Source organism: Pongo abelii, chromosome 12, assembly GCF_028885655.2.
Source record: "Pongo abelii isolate AG06213 chromosome 12, NHGRI_mPonAbe1-v2.0_pri, whole genome shotgun sequence".
NCBI lineage: Eukaryota > Metazoa > Chordata > Mammalia > Primates > Hominidae > Pongo > Pongo abelii.
In genome coordinates this window covers 29,297,338-29,323,800 of record NC_071997.2, presented here as the reverse complement: position 1 = coordinate 29,323,800, position 26,463 = coordinate 29,297,338, and the positions used below count along the sequence as shown (strand labels likewise).

General features: G+C 40.7%; 1 protein-coding gene across 9 annotated transcripts in view; it reads left to right on the top strand.

The window, feature by feature from the left end:
• The window catches only part of AFF3 (ALF transcription elongation factor 3), a 616,655-nt gene that overhangs the window by 135,307 nt on the left and 454,885 nt on the right, over positions 1-26,463 (top strand). For 5 of the 9 annotated variants that reach the window (XM_063713522.1, XM_063713523.1, XM_063713524.1 and 2 more), the window contains exons 3-6: positions 2,994-3,068; positions 5,637-5,757; positions 7,102-7,414; positions 7,544-7,929. In XM_063713522.1, coding sequence (XP_063569592.1) covers positions 2,994-3,068; positions 5,637-5,757; positions 7,102-7,414; positions 7,544-7,929 — 895 coding nt within the window. Of the gene's footprint in view, positions 1-1,403; positions 1,954-2,993; positions 3,069-5,636; positions 5,758-7,101; positions 7,415-7,543; positions 7,930-26,463 lie in introns of those variants that run through there. The other 4 variants (XM_063713526.1, XM_063713525.1, XM_054547819.2 and 1 more) reach the window with 2 other exon arrangements.

The following is a 26,463-nucleotide window of genomic DNA, read 5'->3' as shown; positions in this document are numbered from 1 at the left end:
TTTGTCTTCTCATCAGCAGGATGGCTCAATCACGACCCTGTCTCCCCAGTATCTGACACAGTGGTATTCAGAAAATGCTTTTGGACAAAAGTGAATTGTGTTTTTGTTATTTGAAAAGGACTGTATTTTAAAAACATGCAAAACATGATAACTTTTTCCAAAAGATAGGTGAGAAGTGGTTCATTCTCTTCTCCTTGAATTCACTTATTTCTTAGACCCCCTACAACCCTGGAGACACATCAGTAGTTTGGATAGTTTTTTAAAAATAAGAATAAAACACTAGTCAAGGAATACAACTGGCTTCATATACCCTTGCCTAAAAGTCTCCTCCATGGGAAATGCAGTTTGCTTGAGTGCTCCAAGCAAACTGCATTTCATCAGATTTCATCAGGCTGCATGTGGATGAGTGCAGTGAGGAGGAGGTCATCCCCCCTGGCTGGCTGGGTCTGCTGAACCAACCTGTGGCTCAGCCAGAGGGCAGGCTGTCCTGGCCCCAGCACCTTTCTCACCAGTAGGGCAGCCTAGGGAGAGATTCGAACAGGCTAATGAATGGATAGCATTTGATAAAAATAGTGACATCAGTAGCCCTCACTGGGCAACTTTAGAATCTTATCATTTTTTCTTTTTATATTCACTCCTCCATCTTCCATTCCACAATTCTAGGTTACATAGGTCTGCTTTGTGTGTGAGCTGTGGAAAGAGACTGATTTCTATCCTTTGTCAATTGGGGGCTGTAAAAAATTATAACAGCTAAGACTTTATTCCAGAATTTTCCTCATGGTTCTCTCTGTCTGACTGGGAAATAGCTTGCCTTATTTCATTTATTCCTGTTTTGCCTCTGTGGGGCTCATGTTAACTACTTCTCACTGCTGGGCTTGTAGACATCAGGGTTTAAGAGGTGCCACTGCTTCTTGGCTCTAGGATAGCTCCTGTTCTCTGGGCAGAGCTGAGTAAGGTACTTTGGACATTGCTGTTCCTTTTACACAGTGTGTCTTTATGACATTGTTTTGATGATCAAACTCTTATCCTAAGTTTCTTGATCTTTAAAAAAGTTAACCTAGTCATAATATTCACCATCACTGTCTTTCTCCAAGGGGCATTGTGAGGATAATTAAGGGACATATAGGTGAAATGTTTTGAGCTCAGTGGAAGAGAAAAGCCATCGGGCTCATAGATGTTACTTTTATTTAGTTTCATGCTGTTACCGTATGATCAAGAATAGATGAATTTTGGAAATGATGACAGTTTCGTGTTTAGACGTCTGTTTCTACTTAACCACCATAATTGGCCTTGGCTGGAGCTCTACAAGATACCACAATTTATAGACAAATAATAAGTTTTTAAACAAATAATAAGTTTTAAAACAATTTAAAACAATTTAAAAGACAATAAGTTTTAAAACAATTTAAAACAAATAAGTGAGAAATGATCAAAAATGTTTTTACTACATTTTTTATTTCCTATTTTTTTTAAATTCTAAAAATAAATAGGCCCTTTAAAAGGAGTTGATTAAAAAGGTTTATTTTCTGGGAATGTTATGCATCTACAGCAAATAATAAATAATATTGAAGCAGTTGGCTACCTCCACTTTCATGCAAAATAAATAAATACATTTGGTGACATACATTTGAGGAATGTGATTTTTGTAACTTTTATGGAAATAGGAACAACTTTACAGATGATAGAAATTTTTACCATCTGCTAGTAACAAAGAAACATAACTCATAACGTGCGACACATTTTGAGTTTAATGTATGTGTTGGCATGCCGGGAATTGGAATTCTCTTAGACCTAAGTCAGCCATCCCAGGGGAAGCTGACCTGACTTTCAGCTTGTCAGGGGAAAGCTTTCTTTGCTTTTAAAGCATGATCTTCACATTGCTCAAATGGCAGGGGGACGAAGAGGGCTAAGCTTTCATGGCAAGAGATGAAGAGAAAGGCACTCTGCAGGCTGGTGAGCACCGACATGATTTTCACTTGTAATTAGTGGAATGAGGGCTCACTGTCGAGAAGCTACTGTCTTTATGAGTCCAAACATTTAGTATTGGTGGAAAGGTGAGAGTTCAGACACTTAGGGAGATACAGGGGGTGGGAAGCCCAGCCTTTCTCTTACAGTGACATCTGCTTTAAGCAAGTGACATTTTAGCTCCCTAGCCATGAAATGACATGTGGTGGGGGGCTTGTGCTTCTAGTTAAAGAGAGGGAATGGGTGGGTTAGTTTTTAGAAGCAGCTCAGTGGAGGCTACAGAGCTACCCACCAAGGAAGGAGGAGAGAAACCAAAGGGAAGGCATTGCCTTTCTTTTTGAGTTTCCTTTCCTCTCCTTTGAAGAAGTGGGGACGTTGCCATTTTGAGTCATTCTGGCTTCATCTTATGGTGTGGAAGCATGGCACGAGCATGATGGCGGGCCCCTGAAAAGATGGCTAGTGGATTTCTATTAGTAGATTATGAGTAAGTGGTCCTGAGGGTGTTCACTCCTTCTTGGTATTAGGAGCTGTAGGCTGGTTATGCGGGTAGAACTTCATTAGTGGATTTTATCTAGCAATCTGGATGCTTTAGAAAGCATCTTGGAGTGCTTTGGGATATCTTTCAGCTTAAAGGGGTTGGGGGATGAGGCAGGTTTAGTTAAAGAGGAGCATCTTTTCTCTCACCTCCAACATTTTCAGAGTAGGACGTGACTCATAACTCCCAGACCCTGGAAATGTATTGGGTCTGATATCTGCCTAATTAATTTTGGTTTTTATCCTATTGCCTTTGTCTTAAACATTTAAGCCACACTGAAAAATAAGTGGAGTTTATGAATCTGTTTTCATGGCTGCATCTACTGTTGTCCCTTCCTTTGTTCAGCTTGCCTCCCGTTCTGACCCTCTGGGATCCTGGATCCTTTCCCCTTGGCTTCTGGAAAATATGCTGACAGACTCATGCACGCTAAGATACTCAAGGCTAATCAGGTTTAAAGCGTTTCTGCTTCTTGTGGTGTTTATATTTCTTGCAGGGGTGAAGACATCTTAAACCAGAGGAATGACTCTCTAGTTGTGGAATTTCAGTCATCAGCCAGCAGATGCAGGAGGTATTATTTTGGGCATGGGGGCCTTCTGAGAAGCCCAGAAATCATTCTCAATGACCACCTGCCTGCTCCATCTTACATAAGCCCACTTTGTGCATCACACCGGTCTTGTGTGTCTGGTTGGGTTGACCTGACTGAGGGCAGCAAGCATGTGTGTGGGAGTCCCTGCTATGTATGGGAAAAGAGGAGAGTTATGATGCATGCTCTGCAAGCTTTTTTTTCTTTTGAGATGGAGTCTCGCTCTGTTGCCCAGGCTGGAGTGCAGTGGTGCAATCTCAGCTCACTGCAAGCTCTGCCTCCCGGGTTCACACCATTCTCCTGCCTCAGCCTCCCAAGTAGCTGTGACTACAGGTGCCCACCACCGTGCCTGGCTAATTTTTTGTATTTTTAGTAGAAATGGGGTTTCACCGTGTTAGCCAGGATGGTCTTGATCTCCTGACCTCGTGATCCACCCATCTCGGCCTCCCAAAGTGCTGGGATTACAGGCGTGAGCCACAGAGCCCGGCCGCTTTTTGTTTTCTAACTGCAGGTGTCAATATTGTTCCAAAAGCTAGAAGTTCATAATGAAACTAGAATTCTCCTATTGATTAAAGACTACTTCATATCCATCCGCAGTGTGGGTCATATGTCCTCAGAGCAGTCTCCATTTGAAATCCATGGAATGTTTATGAAAGCTGGGATTTCATATTACAAATGTCCACAAGCAGGGCAGGACCATCATACCCTCTACTGGGAACTGGAAGTCTGGTTCTGTGAATAAGAGTGTCTTTCCCATCTCCTGCTTTCCTTAGGCTGGTCACTGTCACCACAGCCACCCCAGAGAGTTCTTAGTGATCAGTGATCGTGATGTTAGTGCTGTGAGCCTCTCAGTTGGTAGAAGATTTTAGAGGCTGTAGTCCCCGTTATATGAAGGTCACTGGTTGGACTCCCAAATCTAATAACTGTGGGTAATATACTAAGGATGAATTAAAATGCTAATAGGCTCCATGTTCTGGATATCTTTACATTCCCTAATCTTAAATTTAAATTAAATGCCTTAGATGCTGCAGCAGCCTTGCCAAAAGCATGTCTAGGATCGCATCACCCCTTAGACGGCAAATTTAAAGTGTACCCCAGCCACACGGGCAGAGCTAGGATAAGCAATATTTATTTTACAATAATTTGTGTGTCCCCCTACAGCTACATGATACATATACTTTCTGTTTTACTAAAGATAGTTATTTAGCTTTTAAAAATGACAATTTTTATAAGTTCCTTTGAACCCACAGATCCTTTTATTATTAACAATATTTTATTAGCAATATGTTGGATTTTGTGGCACCTAAAGCTACTCCAAAGCCATTTTATAGATTACCTTCACATTTAAGCCTTATAACAGTGCCATGAAATGCCCGTGCTTTGTAATGAAGTCATTAAGGCGTAGAGAGACCAAGTGGCTTTTCCATCCCCATGTTGCTGATTTGGGGAGAACCACATTTTGCAGGTGAGTGTCCCGACTCCCAGCTCAGCATCTGCGCACTAGACCAAGTGGGAGCTGGTAGCAGAATGATGGCCAGGTCACTGAACCCACCTGCTTCTGCTGGGAAAGGAGGACAGAGCTCATCTTAAGGGCTCTGTAAGCTCTTTTTGATTGGTGGTGTTGATTCTGTTGTCTACACGGAGGCCAGATTTCTTTATCCAGGGAGCCAGAAAAACAAGTGCATTTCCTTCCTTCAGTAAACAGGTCACTTCCTCATCACTAGTTGAATTAGTCTCTTTGTTTTCTCCTTATTAGAGGGAAGGAACACTTTATTTCTTCCTCATTTCTTCCAGTTGTCTGGTGCCTGGCCACTTCATAATTGTATTTTGAGAGAATAGATATTAATTTTCTTCAACAAAAGGCCAAGTTCCTTGATGACACAACATAATTGAATTTCCGTTCTCTCCCCTCATTGCCTGCACCCCTTCCTCCTGGCTCATTTTTCATAGTTAGGAGGAGTGATAGTGTCAAATATATCAGAAGGAAGAATTGATTCAGTAGTCGTTTGACGACTTGACTGATTAACAGAGATCAGAAGAAGGCTCATAACTGTGAAAACCACTGCAGCATGGAGTTTTAACAGCTCTTTAGGGAGCTAGTTAATGAAAGAATCACTATAGAAACACAGCCATGCAAAAAGGGAAAAAAAAAAAAAAAAGAACAGGAGCATTCCCATATAACACTCAGAAGCCCTGTCATAGAGAAAATATGCTCATAATTTCTATTTACACATCACTGTAATTACCGTCTGCCTTAAGATTACTTTCAGTCTTCTCCTGTCAAAGTTGCTTAGACAGTTCCTCTTTCACGTACCAGGAAGAGAAACCTAGTACTGGTTGGAACTGGTCCTAAGGATTCTTTTTCCCCCGAAGAATGTAATTGTTAGACACCCCAGCACACTGCCTGATGACTCTGGCTTTTGTCTCATCCGTGTTCTTGTTATCATCACCATTTGTCCACGAACCAGACTTCTGCACTCACACAAGTGTTACATTGGGCTTTACAGTTTAATTTGTGTGTGTGGTTGTTCTCTCTTCTTTTTCCTGATGCAGTGTCTATGAACCGGATAGAAATGCATTACGGAGGAAGGAACGAGAAAGAAGAAATCAAGAAACTCAACAGGATGACGGCACGTTTAATTCTAGTTACTCTCTCTTCAGTGAGCCCTACAAGGTAGATGGTTTTCAGTTGTTCATCTCTACCTCTCACTTGTTCCTCTCACTCCTTGTGATGGTGGCCTTGACTAAAAGAATTGGCCGACCACACTTGACTGCATCTTCTGTCTGTTCAGCCCAGGGAAGACAGCTTAGCCACCAAGTACGGGGTCTTCCCCCAGAAATTGAGGTGTGTGGTTCACATGGCTTTACTGGCTACTCCCTCAGTAACATGCAACTTTTGTTTCCTATTGAGATCTGCTTGCTGTGATTTTTATCAATAATACAGACTTCATCTCTGCGTTGACATATCAAGGTCAATCCCATTTGTTATGTTTTCTCAGATCGTAGGAAACAAACACTATTAGAAGGAGGTTGTGTTACATATTTGTCGTACATGGATCATGCTAGGATTAGAGTACCTGTTAGGGCTAATGAGAAAGAAAGTCTAAGATTGTTTCTCATTTTTACCAAAGGCCAGAAATATAACCTTGCTTCCAAAATGAAATGTCGTCCCAGATTTCACAAATACCTAGGCGGCGTGGAGCTCTGGGTCATTCCAGCTTCCTGCACATTTAGCCCCATGTTCCTTTAAGCTTCACATTGACATCTCTTGCCTGTCACTCTGGGTTTCTGGCAAGAATGATATTTAGACTAATCCCGAGCCAAATCTGAATTTTCAAGTAAAGCTTCTAACGGGGCTACAATTACAGGACAATCCAATCATAGGAAGACTTAATCCAGTTCATTTTTTAAAGTTGCAATAGTTAATTTTCCTGATTTCCAGGTAATCTGTTTTAGCTGCAACACACACAATACCAAGGATAGATCCCCCTGCTCCTTTTTATTTTTTGAGACAGAGTCTCCTTCTGTCGCCCAGGCTGGAGTGCAGTGGCGTGATCTTGGCTCACTGCAACCTCTGCCTCCCAGGTTCAAGTGATTCTCCTACCTCAGCCTCCTGAGTAGCTGGGACTACAGCAGCCCGACACCACACCCTGCTAATTTTTGTATTTTTATTAGAGACAGGGTTTTGCCGTGTTGGTCAGGCTGGTCTCAAACTCCTGACCTCAGGTGTTCCGCCCACCTTGGCCTCCCAAAGTGCTGGGATTCCAGGCATGAGCCACCGCGCCCGGCCAGATAGATCCCTTTTTATGCACCCCAAGGCCATTACAGGCTTCCTGTTCTGGTGCATCCCCAAGTGCTGACAGACATCTTCAGAGACGATAAGGATTTCGATTTCATCTCTCAAATCTCATTCCGCGTGTGACAACCCTGGCTCTGTGATTTTTAAGGGCACCTGTCGATTATCTCCGGTGTTTCTGTTGTCTCTAACAATAGCATGGATGTGTTTTTCTTTCTCCAGACTAACAAGGGGGATGAACTCTCCAACCGGATCCAGAACACTTTAGGCAATTATGATGAAATGAAAGACTTTTTAACTGATAGATCCAATCAGAGTCATCTCGTTGGAGTTCCCAAACCTGGGGTTCCTCAGACTCCTGTGAACAAGATCGATGAACATTTTGTTGCAGATTCAAGAGCCCAGACCCAGCCTTCATCTATCTGTAGCACTACAACTTCCACACCAGCAGCTGTCCCCGTGCAGCAGAGTAAGAGAGGCACTATGGGCTGGCAGAAGGCTGGGCACCCACCCTCCGACGGCCAACAGAGAGCAAGTAAGCACAGGCACAGGTTGCTTGATTTGCACAAATCTGCTAAAACCCAGAGAACTATAATGAAAAAAGAAAATCCCCATATATCGACCCCCTCATCCTTATCTTCCTCTTCTTCTTCTTCCAACTCAGCACAGCAGGGCTCTCTCAGGACCTTGCTTGGAGATGGTGTTGGCAGACAGCAGCCGCGGGCCAAACAAGTGTGCAATGTGGAGGTGGGCCTTCAGACCCAGGAGAGGCCACCTGCCATGGCGGCCAAGCACAGCAGCAGCGGACACTGTGTTCAGAACTTTCCTCCATCCCTAGCTTCAAAACCCAGCCTGGTCCAGCAGAAACCGACCGCGTACGTGCGGCCAATGGACGGCCAAGATCAGGCCCCTGATGAATCTCCTAAGCTGAAGTCGTCTTCGGAAACTAGCGTGCACTGCACATCATACAGGGGAGTCCCTGCCAGCAAGCCGGAGCCTGCCAGAGCCAAGGCCAAGCTCTCCAAGTTCAGCATCCCCAAGCAGGGGGAGGTGAGTCTTTATCAGCACCATTCACGTGCAACTGCGTAGTTACAAGTGACAATTTGACCCTTGTGAATTCAGTTTCCATGTTTCTTTTTTTTTTCAGTGATGTGGTTGATTTCATGTGGTAGGATTTGTGGCAGTCACTAAAAGGGGAGGCAGACTTAAATAATGATTTCTTAAAATCTCAAATTTATTATAATTTGAATTTTTAGAGTTCCAGCAAATGCAGTTGTGTGTGTATGTATTAATGAGGAAAGGAATGTCCACTTCAGTATAGTTTGAGGATTTTCTTCTGAACAGCTAGTGTTCACTGAGGTATAAATAAAATTAAGAAATAAGTGAATAAGTGATTCAGAAGTAAGAAAAGCACTTAAAAGCTATAATTTCAGTGTCTGTTTACCTATTTAAGGTAAATTTTTATGTAAAAGAGTTCCAAAACTCTTTTAACATTTTTGTGTTTTGAAATATTTTAACACAAACTTTACCAAATAAACCTCATAATAGTTTTTAAATTAATTGTTTAAATTATTCAACTTTGAATATGGTGAATTATTCAAATGTTTTGGAAATCCCGTCCTGTCTCAGACCATATTCCAAATTGATGATGGTTGTGAAGAGTACATGAAGAAAAAAATATGACCATGTATACATATTTTTTGCTGTGATATTGTATACTAACTAAAATTAAATGTGAGTTCTAGAACATTATACTTAGGAAATGTTCAGTTTTTTCTCTTTTTAACATATTCTTTAAAGACCGAGTAACAGTGTGGCCAGAATATTCTTTGTATCTTAATTTGATTTAATAACCAAATGGAAGCAATGATTTGACATTTGTTGTTGCATTTTTGACAAGGCTGAGCTTAAACATTTCTGAACTATCATCTCAGAGATCACCACGGACTGATAGGGAGATCAACATATCACCCTTAGAAAAGACCTCTTTTTTAATCTATGAGATGTTTACACTGGTTTTGTAGAGAAAATTAAGTGACAGGTATACTGTAACTTTTTTTGATTACACGTTTATGATAGAGTCTAGAAAATGTTCACTAGGAATTAATGGAAGCAAAATGTAATTTCTATAGGCATTTATGTTTTTAAAAATTTGTAGGAGACACACATAGATACCACCTTACAAAACTGAATTCATCAGGCTGTTTGATTCGTCATCATCAAATGACTGGTAGCAGCAAATAAATTCCGGTGTATCCTTGAGCAGTGGTGACTGACTTTTACAACCACCAGGAACCCCTTCATTATTTCAATCTCAATTGACTTCTTGTTAAAATGGTTTTTATCTACCAGAGAAACTTCAGATTTATTAGGTAATAATTTACATGTTTGTTTATTTTGGAATTCAGTGAGTTCATAAAACTCTAGTTAAAACAAAAAAGATGAACTTTTGATTGCCAGTAAAGCCTTAAGCAGATAACTGCAGTTTTTATGAGGCTTTTGGGTATGTCATTAATAACCTGGACACTTTCAGGATGCCCTTTGAGGACTCAGATTGGAAAGAACATGCTGTGTATGGTGTCTGGTTAGCAGAGAGAGAGGGGGATGCCTCAGACAGAGACTCATGCTGAGAGAAATCAGAGCTTTCTATGGGAAGTGTTCCATTTCCCCTATATGTAGTGACATTGAACAAGTGAGCCTGCCCTCTTCCTAACATTTTGTCCTGAATATTTCAAAAAGGCCAATCATGCTTTGATAGAGAAGAGATAAGAGGTGTTTGTAGAAGAAAGTTAAAAATTGGTGGGTGGGTCCTTTTTTTTTTTTGGTGAAGTGGGGGTGCAGTGTTTATCATAGTTAAAAGCACTGCATATTAGGAGAAATATTGTAATTTGAATCTTATAACACTTGTCTGTTTAATCAGTCCACTCCCACAATAAAAACATGACTAAATTTCACAGTCAGCAGCCAAGTAGTAAGTTACTTCTACCCTTCAAACTCAGAGATCTTTGTTGACAGTATTCCAAGAGAAGATTAAGACATACCCTTTTGCAGGTACATTGTTCAATATTTATAGGCTATTCTAATAAAATCCACAATCAGGCCAGGCACAGTGGCTCATTCCTGTAATCCCAGTACTTTGGGAGGCTGAGGTGGGAGGATTGCTTGAGGCCAGAGTTCAAGACCAGCCTGGGCAACATAGTGAGATCCCATCTCTACAAAAAATAAATAAAAATATAAAATTCACAGTCATAACAGAGAAGCTGAAGAATTTTATCAACCAGATTTTACTCTTGAAGGAATAAATATTTTTATTTTTTGAAAGAGGTAAAACAATTTAATGTGACAATTTCAAAAATATTCATGCCAATATTTTTAAAAATAAAGATACTGCTGGTATGAAAATGTCCTCTCAGTAGTACAGACATTGATTTCCAGTGAGGTAGAGAAGGGTTTTTTAGGGAAATTTCCAAAGAAAATGACCTGTAAGGTTATTACTTGACTATGGTTTTTCAGGATGTTAGCTACAGAGCAAGACTTATCACAGTGTGAAGAATTTGGGGGCTGGAAGGGTTAGGTAAAAATGGCATAAAAACAAGGAGGGCCATGCAAAAATAGCTGTTTGGCATCGTATAGGTGCATTCCTCATAAGAAAATCAGATTAATAACTAGGTGCAATGCAATGAGAGAATTTTTTTTAAATGTAAGATGTAATCTCTGCCTCCAAGAAATTTACATTAACTGAATAAATTAGACTCCAGCACATAGCTTTTAATTTGCAGTTTCTCTCATTTACAGTCCAAATTAAGTTTAAAATTGGCCTTTTAGCCCTAGGAAAATTCCCTCACCTTCATCACCCTTGTAGTAGAAAAACAATTCTGTATTATTTTTTAAAAATTTGGAAATTTTGAATCCCTTTTGCCTGGTTTTACACTTCATAAACTCTTCATTCTTTCCCTTACAACATCTGCACCCTACCTGCTGCTATGGCAAATTATTTGCAATAATTCCTGAGTCTTCAATAATAGGTAATTAGTGCAGAAAAATCCAGTGCAATTTGATGTGGAAGTTAAAGACCTCAAGAGAATTCCTTAACTCGTACACCTGCTTCTTGGCTGGCTTTTTCTGACTCAGTTTTGTGTTTAATGAAAAACATATTTTTGTTGTTGTAGCTGAGTCTTTTATTCTGAACACCACTCCTCATTAAGTGAGCCTCCCTGGGAGTGCCCCTTGGAAAGGTGTCTACGGTTGGGTGAGAGACCAGGGACTAACGAATAGCCAAAGCATGCCCTCTAGAATGTTCTAGGGCACAGCACACTGAATTTTATTTCTGGCTGAAGTGAATTATTTTTTGTTCACACACACAACACAAATTAATATTTTGTGCTCAGCATGTAATTCCAGATTCAAACATTGGGGACTGTTAACCTAGAGAGGCAGATACAGTTTTGTGGGACCTCAAATTTGCAGTCTTGGGGATCTTCTTTAGGAATGAAGGAATAGAAAATATCTCACCCTTGCCATTATTTCAAAGACATGTAACTGTGTTAACACAGTACTACCCCCACCCCCGCCCCCGACCCCCAACTCCCCAGGGCCTTAGAGACGCTGAAGCTTAAGCATCATTAACTTCATAGTGTATCTGTCTTTGGCTCATGGAATAATATAAAATCATTACTAAGGTGATCATTTTAGATTTGAAAAAAGTTATATTAGCCTAAACTTGGTAGAATTTAAAAATACGTGTGTGTACGTTAGGTGATGGGGGCAGGGCACAAAATAGGACAGTGGTGTGAAAAACCTAACATGCAGAGCCCTTGAGACAACACAGGAGTGTCCTGGGCCTTTTGCAGTTGGTGGTTTGACAAGTTACAGCTTCAGCAGTATATTCCAAAACCTACACATTATAGTTTTCTGTTTGCAATTTAATAAGTAGTGATAATTTGCAACTGCTGTTGCAGAGGGCTCCAGTGGCTGGGAACAGAATTCATTTGATAAGCCAGGGAAGCAAAGGAAGCCAGGAGCTGGTGCCCATAGGTTAGTCAGTGGTAAGGAAAGAGACACCTGAATTTGAATATCAATCAATAGACTGTGGTATCCTAGATGTTTTCGTAGTGGTTGATAATTCGTCTATAAGAACAGAGAAACCATTTATGGTTGATCAGAATTTTATTTGTTAAAATAAGTAATTAAATAGTCTAAGATGTATTGATTAATCATAGAATTTTCATGAAGGGCATTTTAAAATTACCATTTATGCCATGAAAAAGCATAGAAAGATGAAGCACTGTGATTCCATAAAATAGCTTCCTAGAAAAGCAATTAACTGATTTTTTCTAAAGTTCACAGAAGATAAATGATGTAGGCTTCCTATTTCCTGTCACTCTTGGTTACCTTTGTATGAAAATGGATTTCTTCCAAATTAAAGTCGGCACCAGCCTGTCGGGCAAAAAAGGCATCTGTAAAGCAATGTGTACATTACATATTCATGCCAGTCGAATTTCTTAATTACATTTGAGATGTATAATGTTTTCAAATTGAAGTATGCTATCTGATTGCTCCTGGAAGAAATGAGGGTATGTGGCAAGCCTGGAGACTCAGTTTCCCCACCTGTCATGGTGTCATCTTTCCCATCACCCTCGCTCACCCATGGCAGTCGGAGGCCACGTCCCGCATGACAGCGTGGCATAGCAACAGCACGGATGGTTATGCTCTGCGCTTCCTCCTGTCTGCTCGATGGGCAGCTTCTGTCCTCTTAGAACATGGAGCGCCTGTACTGCGTCCCAAACCTTGATCTCAGATGCTGGAGGGAAGCCCTTGGTTTCTGTAGTTTAGATGGGTCGTTCCGAAGGTTGTAATGAAGACTGGCAAGTGGAAATATTTCCACATTTTCCAGTCCTTTTATGTTCGGCCAATGGGGTCTTAAAAGGTAAGGCACTTGGGCCGGGCGCGGTGGCTCACGCCTGCAATCCCTGCACTTTGGGAGGCCGAGGTGGGTGGATCACAAGGTCAGGAGATGGAGACCATCCTGGCCAACATGGTAAAACCTCATGTCTACTAAAAATACAAAAATTAGCTGGGCGTGGTGGCGCATGCCTGTAATCCCAGCTACTCAGGAGGCTGAGGCAGGAGAATTGCCTGAACTCGGGATGCAGAAATTGCAGTGAGACGAGATTGCGCCACTGCAGTCCAGTCTGGGCGACAGAGTGAGAGTCCGTCTCAAAAACACCAAAAACCAAAAAAACAAAACAGAAAAAAAGGTAAGGCATTTAACATGAAAAAACTTCAGTTTCAATTTCTATAGTCTTGTGATGAGAAATGTGAAGAAAGTGTGTTAAAATGTATCGTGTGTGTGAAGGTGCTAGAGACTTTTTGCTTTCTCTTTCCTCTCTGGGCTCCTTCAGACTTATATCATTAAGCTAAGTTTTCTAGCCTTAAGGGTGGGAAACTACCACTGACCAGGAAGTGTGGAGGGCGGGACCTGGAGGGAGATTATTAGCAAGCCCACTTTATTTTCCGTACTTTCTCAGTTCTCGTAAAGCTTTCTCCCCTGGAATGCATCTGAACAGATTACAGGGCTGCTTTCCCTTCAGCTGTAGCCTCCGGGGCCTGAGCTCCGCACCTGGGGCTGCTCAAGAACCCCTGGGCCTCTGCGTTTGGAGTCAGTTGAAAGTGACGTGTGATCCTGCGTTTATTCCACCCAGAAAGGAGGTGTCACTCTTCCAGTTTCGTGAGAAAAGCTTGTGTCTTTCATCCTTTCTTTGGTCAGAAATCTTGTGCACTCTTTCAGATATAGAGGGAAGAGGTAGAATGCTGTGGAATGGGTGCAGCTATGGAGACCAGCAAGAACTGGGCCTGCCACCTGTCAGCCGTGTGACGGGGAGCAAGTGGTTTAATTCCTCAGAGCCTCAGTTTCCTTATGTGTGAGATGGAGAACATGATAATGATACCTGCTTGGCAGAGTTATTGCAGCAGCAGGGAGTGAATGAGACGTATGTAATGTGCTTAGCACAGTGACAATATAGTAAGCATTTGGCAAATATTGGCTACATTTCTGTTATTTAAACACCTTTGAAACGAAAGCAAACAAAATAGAAAAGCGAGTATATTGTTGAGAGTGATTTTATGTTTGTGTATGTGTGTGTGTGCGTGCTAGAGAGATGAAATTCTGCAATTTCCTTTGTATTAGAAATAACTGAAATCTTGAAAACCAAGATTATCCTGGATTAATATCACAAATCCTGAGTAGCGAGCGTAATTCTTCCTTATATGATGCCCCCTCCTGAGATTTTATTTTCAAGTCTGAGATCACCTTTTCTCTTTTTTTCTGTGTATTTGTTTTTTTCTGAGCTATTATTATCTATAGTGGAACCTATCACATAGAGCTTTATTCCCACTTAAATGAAATACTAAATCAACAAGATTTGAGCTGAGGACAAGTATTAAAATGTTCACATAGTAAGCATTTAGAATGACTTGTTGAGACAGATCTGTTTGAAGCCACAGTGTATTAAATAGTGTGTTTAATTGGGCTGAGCAGTAGAATCACTTATCTCCACATGATTAACCAGCATTAGTAATACATTTACAGTAGATGAAAATGGAGTCTCCCTGGTGCTGTTTGCAGATCCTGTTCCATAGCTACTCATGTGGCAAGCACCAGTTGACCATGCCTGGACACTCCCGTTGCTGTTCTGACCAAAGGGTGGGCTGTGGGACCAAGAGATGCCTCCAGAAGTGATACTGACTGGGACCCCTCTCTCTGCTGTAATTGGCCCGGTTCTAGAGCAGAGCGAAGAGTGTGGGTTCTAGAGCTGGAATGTCTGAGTTTCTTCACTCCATTTGCTGGCCAGATGGCCTGGTGCCTCAGTTGCTTCATCTGTGACAGAATCATGGTAGAACTTCGTGATAGCATTTTTATGGCTGTTAGATGAGTTAGTACTACAGTGCTTAGCACAGTGGCTGGCACATAGTAAGCCCTCAGAAACAATTCACACTCATAATAATTCCCGTAGTTATTTATAGTGGCTCTATTTGCTTCGCATTTACCTGCTCATGTGTCCAACCCCGGATGGGTTGACAGCTCTGAATGTAGAAATTGAAGAGAGGTGGATGAATTTCACTAGATTATGAGTTCCACAAAACCAGGGATTTTTGTTCATTTCGTTCCATTTTCACGGTACTGCTTACTGAAGCATCTCTAATGGTTCCTGGCACATAGTTTGTGCTCAATAGATGCTTATTGGATGAGTTAATTAATTTAAGGATATGGATGAAAGAAGGTGCTCCCCACCAATCCTGGGCCTCCCCATGTTGGGGCCTCCGTAATCCCTGCCAGACCTTTATGGGAAGAGAGGAGCCAAACACTTCCAACATATAATTTATAGCTGCTGTTACAAAGCGAAATGGAAACCGTATTTACTGATGTATGTAAACACAGCACATAGAAAATAAATCATAGAGCTAGATGCTGGCCTCAGAAACAAACGCTTAACAGGCAGTGCTCTGAGTGGGACGCTATGTTCTCTGCCTCTTTTTCCTTGTTCTCCTTTGTTTGACTTTCATGAGCAGAAGTCCTTCCCCGGGGGTAGTGTGTGCGGGTGTGCTGTGCGTGTGCTCCCACAGATGGTCGTGTTCTCTGGCCACAAGATGATGTGGGAATGAGGAGGGTGATGAGGGGAACAAAGCAATATAGGAGAGAGCCCACATTTCCAGCGTCTCTGCCACATGAACTAGGTTTTAATGTACGAAAGGCCTAAAATATGCAGAGTTCTTAGAAACACCCGTTGGCTCCATGGGGTGCTATTTCCCAGAATGTCTCTCAGCCTTTTTCTCTGCATGCCATTTAGTACTTTACCAATCCTGTTTCTGTCACGATTCCTCATTCAGTTATTCATGGGAATGCTGCATTGTTTCATAATTTAGGTGAACATAAGCCGTGTGTGTCTCCTGAGCTCTGTGTATTTGTTATCTGACAGACATAACCTTCAGGAATAGCATCTGTGTCCATACAGGCCTTGGCATGTCTTTAATACACACTAAACAGTTGACCCCTTATGTGTGTAACAAAAGGATTAACAGCAGGAAATAGGAAAATATATGCATTCAGCTATTTCTCTCTATAAGCCCTGACAAAAGGTATAGACAGGCCCTCTGCCCACCTTCCCCCCATTCTTGGATGTCTCCATCAGTGATGAAGGCCTCCTCCATCCCCAGAGGGATGCTCGATGCTCTCTGTGGCATCCCTGCTGAGGCTCATGCTACTACACTGAAACCCCCCAGCAGAAGGGGATGGTGCCCTCCTGGGGTGCCCTTTTCATCTTTGGGCAGCTCTGACCCTTATGCTGATGGACAAATCAACCCTTCTATAACTTAATGCTTCTTAGCTTTGGTCATGCCCCTGGGATTTCTTAATTGCTGGTGATTTCATTTTCATCCATCTTTGATGACTGATTCGTACCTTCTAGGTCCTTACTGTGTCCCTCAGGACAGTCTCTCACACAGGGTCATGCCGCCCTTTACCAGACAGACCTGAAAGTCAGAGGAGCCTTCCTGTGTCACCATAGCCTACCTAAATTCCTGTTAGAATTTGGATTTTTAACCCTTTGGCAGTTGACAGTAAGTGGTACGGAGAGAGGAAAAAGCAGAGCAGGGGAAAGAGGGCTGGGGATGCTTATGGGGGTGGAGGGTGGGAGCTGGGTGCAGCATCGAGAGGGTGGCTGGGCCACTGCACTGAGACATTGAGATGTGAGCAGGAGAACAGTGAGGCTGGGACGTGGTAGAGTTAGCCAGGAAGACGGCACATGCCAGGTGGAGTGGGATGGAGAGCTGGAGCGAAGGCTGAGTGGGAATGTCCCTCCTCGCCCGGGGTGGCAACAAGACAGCATGCTGCAGCGGTGTGCATGGAGTGGGAGAAGTGGCAGGGGAGGCCATGTCTTGCAAGGCCTGCCAAGTCTCAGTAAGGACCGTGGCTTTACTGTGAAAATTGGGAGCCATTGAAGGGTTTGGAGCAGAGGAGTGTCATGATCTGACGTAGATACGAAAATGATCGGTTTGACTGTTGCACTGAGAATGAGACGTAATGGGTCAGGGGAGAAGTGGAACATGGCTTGGCAGGTTATTGTGCTAATCTAGGGGAGGTGATAGTTGCTGGGACCATGGGGACAGCAAAGATGGTAAGATTGAATTCTCTATATATTTTGAAGGAGAGCCATTAAGATTGGCTGACAGCTTGGATGACAGAGAGAGGAACTGAGGACAGATATTTGATCTGAGCAAATGAAAGGAAGAAGTCACTATCAACTGAGATGAGAAAAACTATGTGTGAGGCAGGTTTTGGGGGCAAGAGCAAGAGTTTACTTACTCACTTGGGCTGATTGAGTTTGAGTTGTCTCTTAGACATCCAAGTGGAGGTAACCCACAAGTCTGGAGTTTGGAGAACGAAATCTATATCTGGGCTGGAGGTGTAGATTTGGGAGTTGTGAGCATACACGTGGCATCTAATGCCTTGAGCCTGGATGTCGTAATGCAGGGAGTGAGGGCAGGTGACGAGGGCTGAGCTGTGGTGTATCCCTACCTAAAGGGGTCAGTCTGATGAGAAGGAATCAGCAAAAAATAGAAGAAGGGATCAGTAGGTAGGAAGAAAACATAGAGTATAGCATCGGGAAGCCATGAGGAAAGGGGGTCTCAAGAAGGGAAGAGAGTTATTACCAGTGTCATCTCTGCTGTGTTAGGCTTAGTAACATGGAGGTCAGCATTTCCCTTGATGAGAGTTTTTGGGGCCAACGTCTACTTGGGTTTGAGAGAGAAGCAAGAAGAGGAATTAGAGACATTACATAGTCTTTCTGGAAGTTTTGCTGCAAAGGACAGCAAAGATTTTCTAAGTAACAGGTCTTCGTTGTAAAAATTTAGATAACATTAAGAACATAAAGAAGGGCTGGGCGCGGTGGCTCACGCCCGTAATCCCAGCACTTTGGGAAGCTGAGGCGGGTGGATCACGAGGTCAGGAGATCGAGACCATCCTGGCTAACATGGCAAAACCCCGTCTCTACTAAAAATACAAAAAAAAAAAAAAAAAAAAAAAATTAGCTGGGTGTGGTGGCAGGTGCCTGTAGTCCCAGCTACTCATGAGCCGAGATCGCCCCACTGCATTCCAGCCTGGGCGACGGAGTGAGACTCCGTCTGAAAACAACAACAACAACAACTACAACAAAAACATAAGGAAGAAAAAAATCACCTGTGGTTCTATAATCTGGAAATAATCACAGTTAATGTTTTGGTTAAAGAGCAGATCCTTCTGGTCTTTTTTTCTGTACTTTATCTTTCTGATTAAATTGGGATTAAAGCTATTATATTTGGTTATTATCTAATTTATTTTCCTTACTTATTGTAACCACTTTCCCACGTCGTTAATACAGTTTTTGGCAACATTCAGTGTGTGGTCTTTAGTGGTTCAGCATCTCATTTATTTGGACAACTTCAGTGATTTTATCCTATAATTTATTTGTATAATCCTTTTGTTGGTTATCTAAGCTATTTTAGGTTTTTTCAGTATTACAAATTATTCTGCAATGAGTGACCAAGTAAATTTTGTATATATATGTGATTTGTTCCTAAGAAAAATTCTTAGACATCCAACTTATAATTCCAAAATGAGCAAACAATTCTCATATATAAACCTTTGTGCATTTTTTGTTCATATCCTTTACCCATTTTTCTGTTGAAGTGTTTATATGTATTTTTTCTCACTGAGTTAAAAGAGTTGTTTAAATATTAAGAAAATCAATCTTTCCTAATTACATTGTAAACAGTTTTTCCAGTTTGTTGATTAACCTTTGCTGTTAGTGGACAAATTAAATTTTGTATCTCTCTCTCTTCCTTTGTTAGTATGGTTACAAAGACTGTTACCAAAGATTAGAGTTAAATCTAACATAGGACACTATAAAAGAAATAGATGGGCCGGGCGCGGTGGCTCACGCCTGTAATCCCAGCACTTTGGGAGGCCGAGGTGGGTGGATCATGAGATCAGGAGATTGAGACCATCCTGGCTAACATGGTGAAACCCCATCTCTACTAAAAGTACAAAAAATTTGCCAGGCATGGTGGCGGGCGCCTGTAGTCCCAGCTACTCGGGAAGCTGAGGCAGGAGAATGGCGTGAACCCGGGAGGCGGGGCTTGCAGTGAACAGAGATCACGCTACTGCACTCTAGCCTGGGTGACAGAGCGAGACTCCGTCTCAAAAAAAAAAAAAAAAAAAAAAGAAATAGATGAAAAGTTATCTATCTGGAATTTGTTTTGACATAAGATGAGGCTTTAGTTATTTAATTTTAAGTAGTCAAATCCCAGCATAATTGACTTATTAGTCCATCCTTTTTTTATAATTTCAGCAAGAAAAATACGCTTTCTTTTTATGGAATTATAGCCTTAGGTAGGAGTAACCTATGAAGACAATTTCTTGTGAAACTGGAAATCTTAAGTTAAAATGCTCTGTCCTTCCTTCAAGACCTAGTGCAAGTCTTACCTCTTCCACCGCCTGCTCCAGCCACCAAAGTGCCCCTTCCTTTCTTCTCAATTCCTATAGTGTCCACATGTGTTAAATTACCATACATTATGATTTATTTTTATTTGGTGTCATCTGATCTCACATTTCCTGAAGACAGTTCCCTTCTCATTTGTCTTTGGGCTATCATCTTCTAGGATGGGGTCCTATTAGAGCTGGTACTCCAGCTCTAATAATTTTGTCCCTGATGTCTGGACTTGAGTTTCTGTACCTCAAACATAGGGTGAACCCTACTTGCACTGGTTCAAATGATGTTGGGCAGATCAGTGACAAAAATAAAGAATAGCACTAGAATGAGGCTCAAGCATTGCATATAATCTGACCCAGGCTTGATCTCCATCCACTTATCAGACCTCTTGCCATTTCCTTAAACCATCATTTTCTTTCATACCTTTCTGTCTTTGCGTATGCCTGGAGTAATATCCTTTTCTAGTTTTCCCACCAGATTATTCCTTCAAGGCCCGTTCCTCTTATTAAAAAATGATAATAATCTTTGGAAATTGGTCATTGGGATATTTGCATTCCATCTTATTTTTGATATTTTTCTGTCTAATTTCTAATTGTTTATATTGACAGGTTACATGCTCATTTAGATAATTTGGATAATGAAGAAAAATGAAGTTTAAAAATCAACTCAAATCCCACTATCTGGAAAAAAACTAACAAACATGAATTGAGCTTCATTTCAGATGACAGTGTCTCACTTTTTTACCTCTCTCTTTCTGTTTCTTTGGTTTCATCGAATTTGGAGCCTCTCTTGAGCTTTGATGTCTTTTAAGATGCCCACTCTGTTTGCTCTTATAGGTCATTCGTTCTATTTGAGTCCCTAAAGAATTATTGGGATTTCTGAAGCTTAACCAAAACATGTCTCAGTATTATGCATTTCCTGAAACATGGAGTGTTTTTTCAGTCTGCGTATCAGTTTGTTCTAGCTCAGGGAATTTTTTTAAAAAAAGATTAAGTTTGGCTGGGAGCAGTGGCTCACTCCTGTAATCCCAGCACTTTGGGAGGCTGAGGCGGGCGGATCACCTGAGGTCAGGAGTTCAAGACCAGCCTGGCCAACATGGTGAAACCCCATCTCTACTAAAAATACAAAAATTAGCACGGCATGGTGGTGGGTGCCTGTAATCCCCACTGCTCAGGAGGCTGAGGCAGGAGAATTGCTTGAACCCAGGAGGTGGAGGTTGCAATGAGCCAAGATGGCACCATTGCACTCCAGCCTGGGCAGCAAGATGAAAACTCTGTCTCAAAAAAAAAAAAAAAAAAAAAGATTAAGTGTTTGTACACATTATTTGCACAAACTTTTTGATTTGTCCCTTGCTGAAACTATCCTTATGCTTAATCATTTTTGTCTTTCTTTCATATCTATTAGTTTCTCTCTAATTGCTTTGATCTGTATTTTTAGCTACATTCACTCTTATTTTCCTAAGCCTTTCTTGTATTTTAAAGTGTCCATTTTGTTTCCAACTCTCTCTAGTTTTTGTATATTATTTTTATCTTTAGTTTTTGTATATTAGTTTCATCTTTAGTTTTTAGTTTTCTAATTTTTAAAATTAGTTCTAGCATGTGGTTATATAATTTTGTTTTTAAACTTATGCCCCCCAATGAGTACTTAAATTATTCTTTTCTGAGAATTTACAAGATTTTAATTATAATCTCTATTTTGTTATTTATAAGATTAATTTATTGTCATAATTAAAGGTGTTATTTTTCATGAAAAAGTTAGAAATTAAACTTTTCTTTGCTTATACTATTCAATTTTGGTTCTTTCTTTTAAGGGGGCATTTTTCAGAACCAAAAATCCCTAGAAAAAGAAGCATCTCTGTTATATATTAATTAGAGCATGGGGCTGTTTCATGGGATAGATTCCAAATAACAGTGGCTTAAATACAAGACAAGAGCTTATTTTTCTATCATTGTCAAACTGAGGCAGTGTGCTGGTTCTGCTCTGTGACATTGGACTCCCTTTATTCTGTTGCTCTGCCACCTACAGGAGTGTTAGTCTTATCCACATGATCAAAGATGGTCCATATTCCCTTCCAGCCATCAGGAAGAAGGAACAGAAAGGGGAGGGCATATCCTGCCCGTAGAGGTGCAGTCTGGAAGAGCAGGAACCACTTTTTCTCACACCCTACTGGCCAGAGATCACCTGGCTATAGCTTTCGTCTGGGACATGAGGTCTTTAAGCTGGGTCACCATGTGTCCAGACTAGACATTGGGGAGAAACAAACAACCCCTGCCTTACAGTTGTCATTACTTTATATCAGTGGTTATTTAAGGGTTTATCTCACTTATGACTTTCTGAGCCCTTCAGAGGAAGGAATCATTTTCTCCATCCTCATTTTCTTAACACCTGAGCCCAAGATCTAATAGGTGTTTAGTAGTTAGTTGTGGAATTGCTTTTCAGTTAAAATGACAGTCTAATTTTTTTAATTTCTGAAAGAGTGGGGTCTATAAACTCCCAAGTGTTTTAGAACATTCTAGAAATTTTTGATAAATACAGAAAGGCTCCCTATTATCTTATTCTGGTTTGATAATTGTGCCCCAAATCAGTGATAGCTACAAAGTGTATAAATTTGATTGAAGTAACTATAAATATAGCTAGTAATATAGGCTCTCCTTACTTGATATGAAAACGTCTTTGGATAAAAAAGTGGATTCCTATCTAAATTCATGAGTTCTCTTATGACATTTGGGTTAAGCCTGAAATGGATTAATCTTTTTCTGATAAAGTTTCATAAGCTGTGATTTCTCTGGTGACCACATTTAATTAGATATTAAATAAACTGCTTATCTTTATGCCAACAGATTTTATGACTGCATTTTTTTTTCTGAGCTGTATTTCCTAGATTAAATAGCTAGCAGAAGTAAAAAAATAAAATAAAATTTTAAGTAAACCATTCTTTCCTTAGATTAGAAATTAAAGGATGCCTACTTTTTAAATAAAAAATAAATGTTTAAGCTTAAATTTAAAGGACAGAGATAGGGAAGATACTCTAAATGTATACATTCTAGTGAAAATAAATTCACTTTTCCAAGTTCCTTTTTTTTAATCTTTGAAATTGGCTATGCTTCTTGTAAGTGGAAAAGTTCCATTTAATCTGTCGAGACTGAAACTTTTTATGATAAGGTTTTTAGGGTTTTTTTTTTTTTTTTTTTTTTGAGAAAAAATCTTGCTCTGTTGCCCAGGCTGTAGTGCAGTGTCGCAATCTCGGCTCCCTGCAACCTCTGCCTCCCGGGTTCAAGCAATTCTCCTGCCTCAGCCTCCTGAGTAGCCAGGGTTACAGGTATGCGCCACCATGCCTGGCTAATTTTTGTATTTTTAGTAGACACGGGGTTTCACCATGTTGGCCAGGCTGCTCTCGAACTCCTGACCTCAAATTATCCGCCCACCTTTGCCTCCCAAAGTGCTGGGATTACAGGCATGAGCCCCTGCGCCCGGCCCATTTTGTGATAAGGTTCTGAAGGTTTTAGTTAAAAACAGTTTTCTTTTTCTTCATCTCCTTTTTTAAAAAATGCTATACATCAGAGTAAGATTCTCCAACTTCAAATCATGACATTCTGACTCAGCTTTTTTCCCTCTAAGTCTGGCAACAGAGAGGAGACACTTGCAGGTCTTATGAATGTTGAACAGCAAGGATTAATTTAATTTGCTGTTTTATCGAGAGGAACACGGCAGAGATGGATCGGGATACACCAATGACCTTCTGCACAGATTACAAGAGAGTTTCTGAGTTTCCTGCAGTGCTGAGACCCAAACATGGAAAGAAGATCAACAATTGTCAGAATCTTGAAGAGCGTTAAGTGTATGAAAGGCTTGACTCTTCTGTCTCCCTAGAGCCAGGGAAATTTTCAGAAGAGATCTGGCCCTCCAGAAATTTCTTTAGTCTCATCAAGTTTGAAGTGAAATTATTTTCACCCTTCTCTGTTAATCCCTTCTCTCCGTTGGATAAACCTCAGGTGGAGACTGGGTAGAGGCAGGTGAGCAGCGTGGTGTCTTTGGGAGAACATGATGGCTCCACTGGTAAAGATAAAGGTTGGTGAAGGTTGGATGCAGCGGGGCCTCATTTGAGCCTGTGGTTCTGGTACACACCACAGATTGGTATCTTTGGGGGCCATGGTGGTTCAACATCTAAACTGTGGTCTCCTTTTTCCAGCTACTCCTTGGGCATTTTCATTTTCTTGGTTTCAACTCAGGTTGACCATAACAATAAATACCATGTTCTTGCTGAAATTCGACATCCTGGAATCGTCTTGGATTCTTTTTCTGTATCCATACCATATCCACACCTTGTTGATTGCTCTTCTCAAAGGTCTCTCGTATTCTTCCAAATTTTACTGCTACCTTCCTATTTAAATATTTCACTTTCATGCCGGCTTTCCTAACTTCTGAGTGTCCACTGATTCAATTTCTCTTTCATAAACCCTGAGTAGCATTATCTGGTGAATCCTCCTAAAGATCCAGTTTCACCTCTTTCTTCCTCACCTCAAAAAAATTGGCAAGCTCCCAATCCTTGCAGGACGTAGAACAATTTATGGACAAACGTCAGTTATTTAAAGATATTTTAATTTCATAATATAAAAAAATTTTAGTTGTATGAAAATGATTAAGATGCTAAATTTTATGCTATGTGTACACACAGCATAAAATTTACCATCTTGACTATTTAAAGTGAACAATTAGATCGTGTTAAGTCTGTTCACATTGTTGTGCAACAAAACTTCATAATTCTTGGGTTTACAAAATTCTTGGGTTTACAAAAGAGACTTGTAAATCCTATTACATTTAATGCAGGATTGTAAATATATATACTAAAGTGTTTAAGGACTTCATACTGGTCACTGAATGCATTATATTCAATTAAGTAGTGGCCAGTGGAAACCTCCTTGAACTCCGATGTGAGTGGGCTACTCCCTCATCCTTTTCCTGGATGTCTCCTCTATGAGTAAGGACTGTGCCTCACTCATGTAAGGCCCTTGATAATGTATGTTGAGTGGCTTCGTGAGCTGATAAGATCATTGTTGATCTAGAATACAGCTTTTCTTGACCACTCTTACAAGAATACAGGCTAATTCCCATGATACTCTGATGAAACACAACTCAACTACATCAAGAAAAAATAGCTAATATTGTTAGCACTCTCCTATCATAGCAATTAAAAATAAAAAGATAACGTGGGAAAGCAGCAAAATGCTTTTCTAATATCTGATAATGATCTTACTTTCAAGTGAATTATCTGATTTTATTTGCATCCTCAAATGCCTTAGAAACAAGTAAAATGAAAGAGAATATCATATTTTGAATTAATTTTCAACCTTTTTTCATAGAATTAAAAATACAATTTTGATGAAAATTCACAGATGGACCTCTCAGAGTCCTTTTCAGACTTGAGCCCATGATTCACTTTCTTTTTTTAAAAAAATCATTGTTGAACTAGTTGCAAATGAGACTAGCTGTAAGGCTTTGGTCAATTCTCTTAATTGCTCTGGCCTTCAGGTGTATTTAATTAGATCCTATTCTATTCCAAACATATTTTGATTCCTTTATACTATATACTGATGACAAATATTAAAAATATAATATTTAATTGTTGGGCTCAGCACTGTATTCTGTTCTGGATAATGTAAACACAGATCTAGGACTGCAGTATTAAAGAATGTTGTATGTCCATAAAGCTGATGGATTAACTTTTTATTTTATATGTTGAAATGTGGGTATCCTGGATTCTGGATTCTTTTGTCCTGTGTGTTTTCCTGGAAGGACTTTATTCAGATGGCTTCCTCTGTGGGCTCTATGATTACAGTGTGTATCTCTAGTCCTGACCTTCCTTGTAAGCTGAGGAACCATATTTCTAACTGCTATCTTGATTTGCCTATGTGGATATTTTTGCAACATTCCATACTTAAAATGACCAGCACTGACCATACTACCTTTTCTGTAGAGCAGGCTTCTCCTCTGTAATTCTGTTAGTTACAGGAGAGTCTTCCGCCTGGCTTCTAAGCTAGAACCTTTGAAGTTGTTCTTTGGTTTGCTTCCATCATTCTGTATCTAATCCATTGTGAATTCCTTTTAATTTTATCCTAGAAAGTCTCTTGAGTGGGCTCTCTCACTTCCGCGTTTAATCACCACCTGGCTTCTTGCCATTAATCTCTTCTAAACTTAGTTCAACCTCCATATCACTACCAGACATAGACTGCTAAATAAATATTTTTCTGTAGTAAGGAAAAGGAAAAAATAAATCAGATCATGTTACATTCATGCTCCAATAGCTCCTTTTGTCCTCTCTTTCCTAGAGCAGTGTTCAGTGTCCCCCGTGTGTTCTGCAGAACCCAGTGCTGAGGGATGTCAGGAGTTCTGCAAAAATGGTGTCCAAGTTAAACTGATTTCTTTCCTGCCACGCTTATCAGCCCCCTCGAGACCAAATATATGTTATTAATCTCTGAAAGGAGATTGTAGGAGGCAGCATTTCCCAAATGTACTTGGCCACAAAATGGTTTTTTGTTTTTGCTTTTGCAAAGCAACCCATAGAATTAGTATTCTGGGAAACTTATGCTAGAAAACACTAACCTAGAAGAGAAAAAGCTGGAGTTGTGGGTCCAGCATATAGGACCCTTTACATCAACTCATCCCTCCAGCTTTAATCTCAGGATGCTGTGCCAGGTACACTATACTTTAGCTACTCAGAGCTTGACTGTCGTCCCCCTAACATGCTATGCACTTTGCAGGCCTCCATGCTTTTAGCGTGAATTTCTCCATTCCAGAAATATGCATCTACTCACCCTGACCTGATGAAGTCAAGCTGGCACTAAATCTTCTTTATCATCGCCTCCAAGAAGGCTTTTCTACTCCTCATGGAATGAGTTGCTTTCTATGTTCCTTCATAGCACTTCTCCCCCTGCCTTCACTCCCTGGCTTCTCTATTATCTACCATCTATCTATCATCCTTCGTCCCTTTGTTCCTTCTTTCCTTCCTCCCATCCATTCATCCATCCATCATATTATATTTTCAGTCGGCTCACATAGCTGC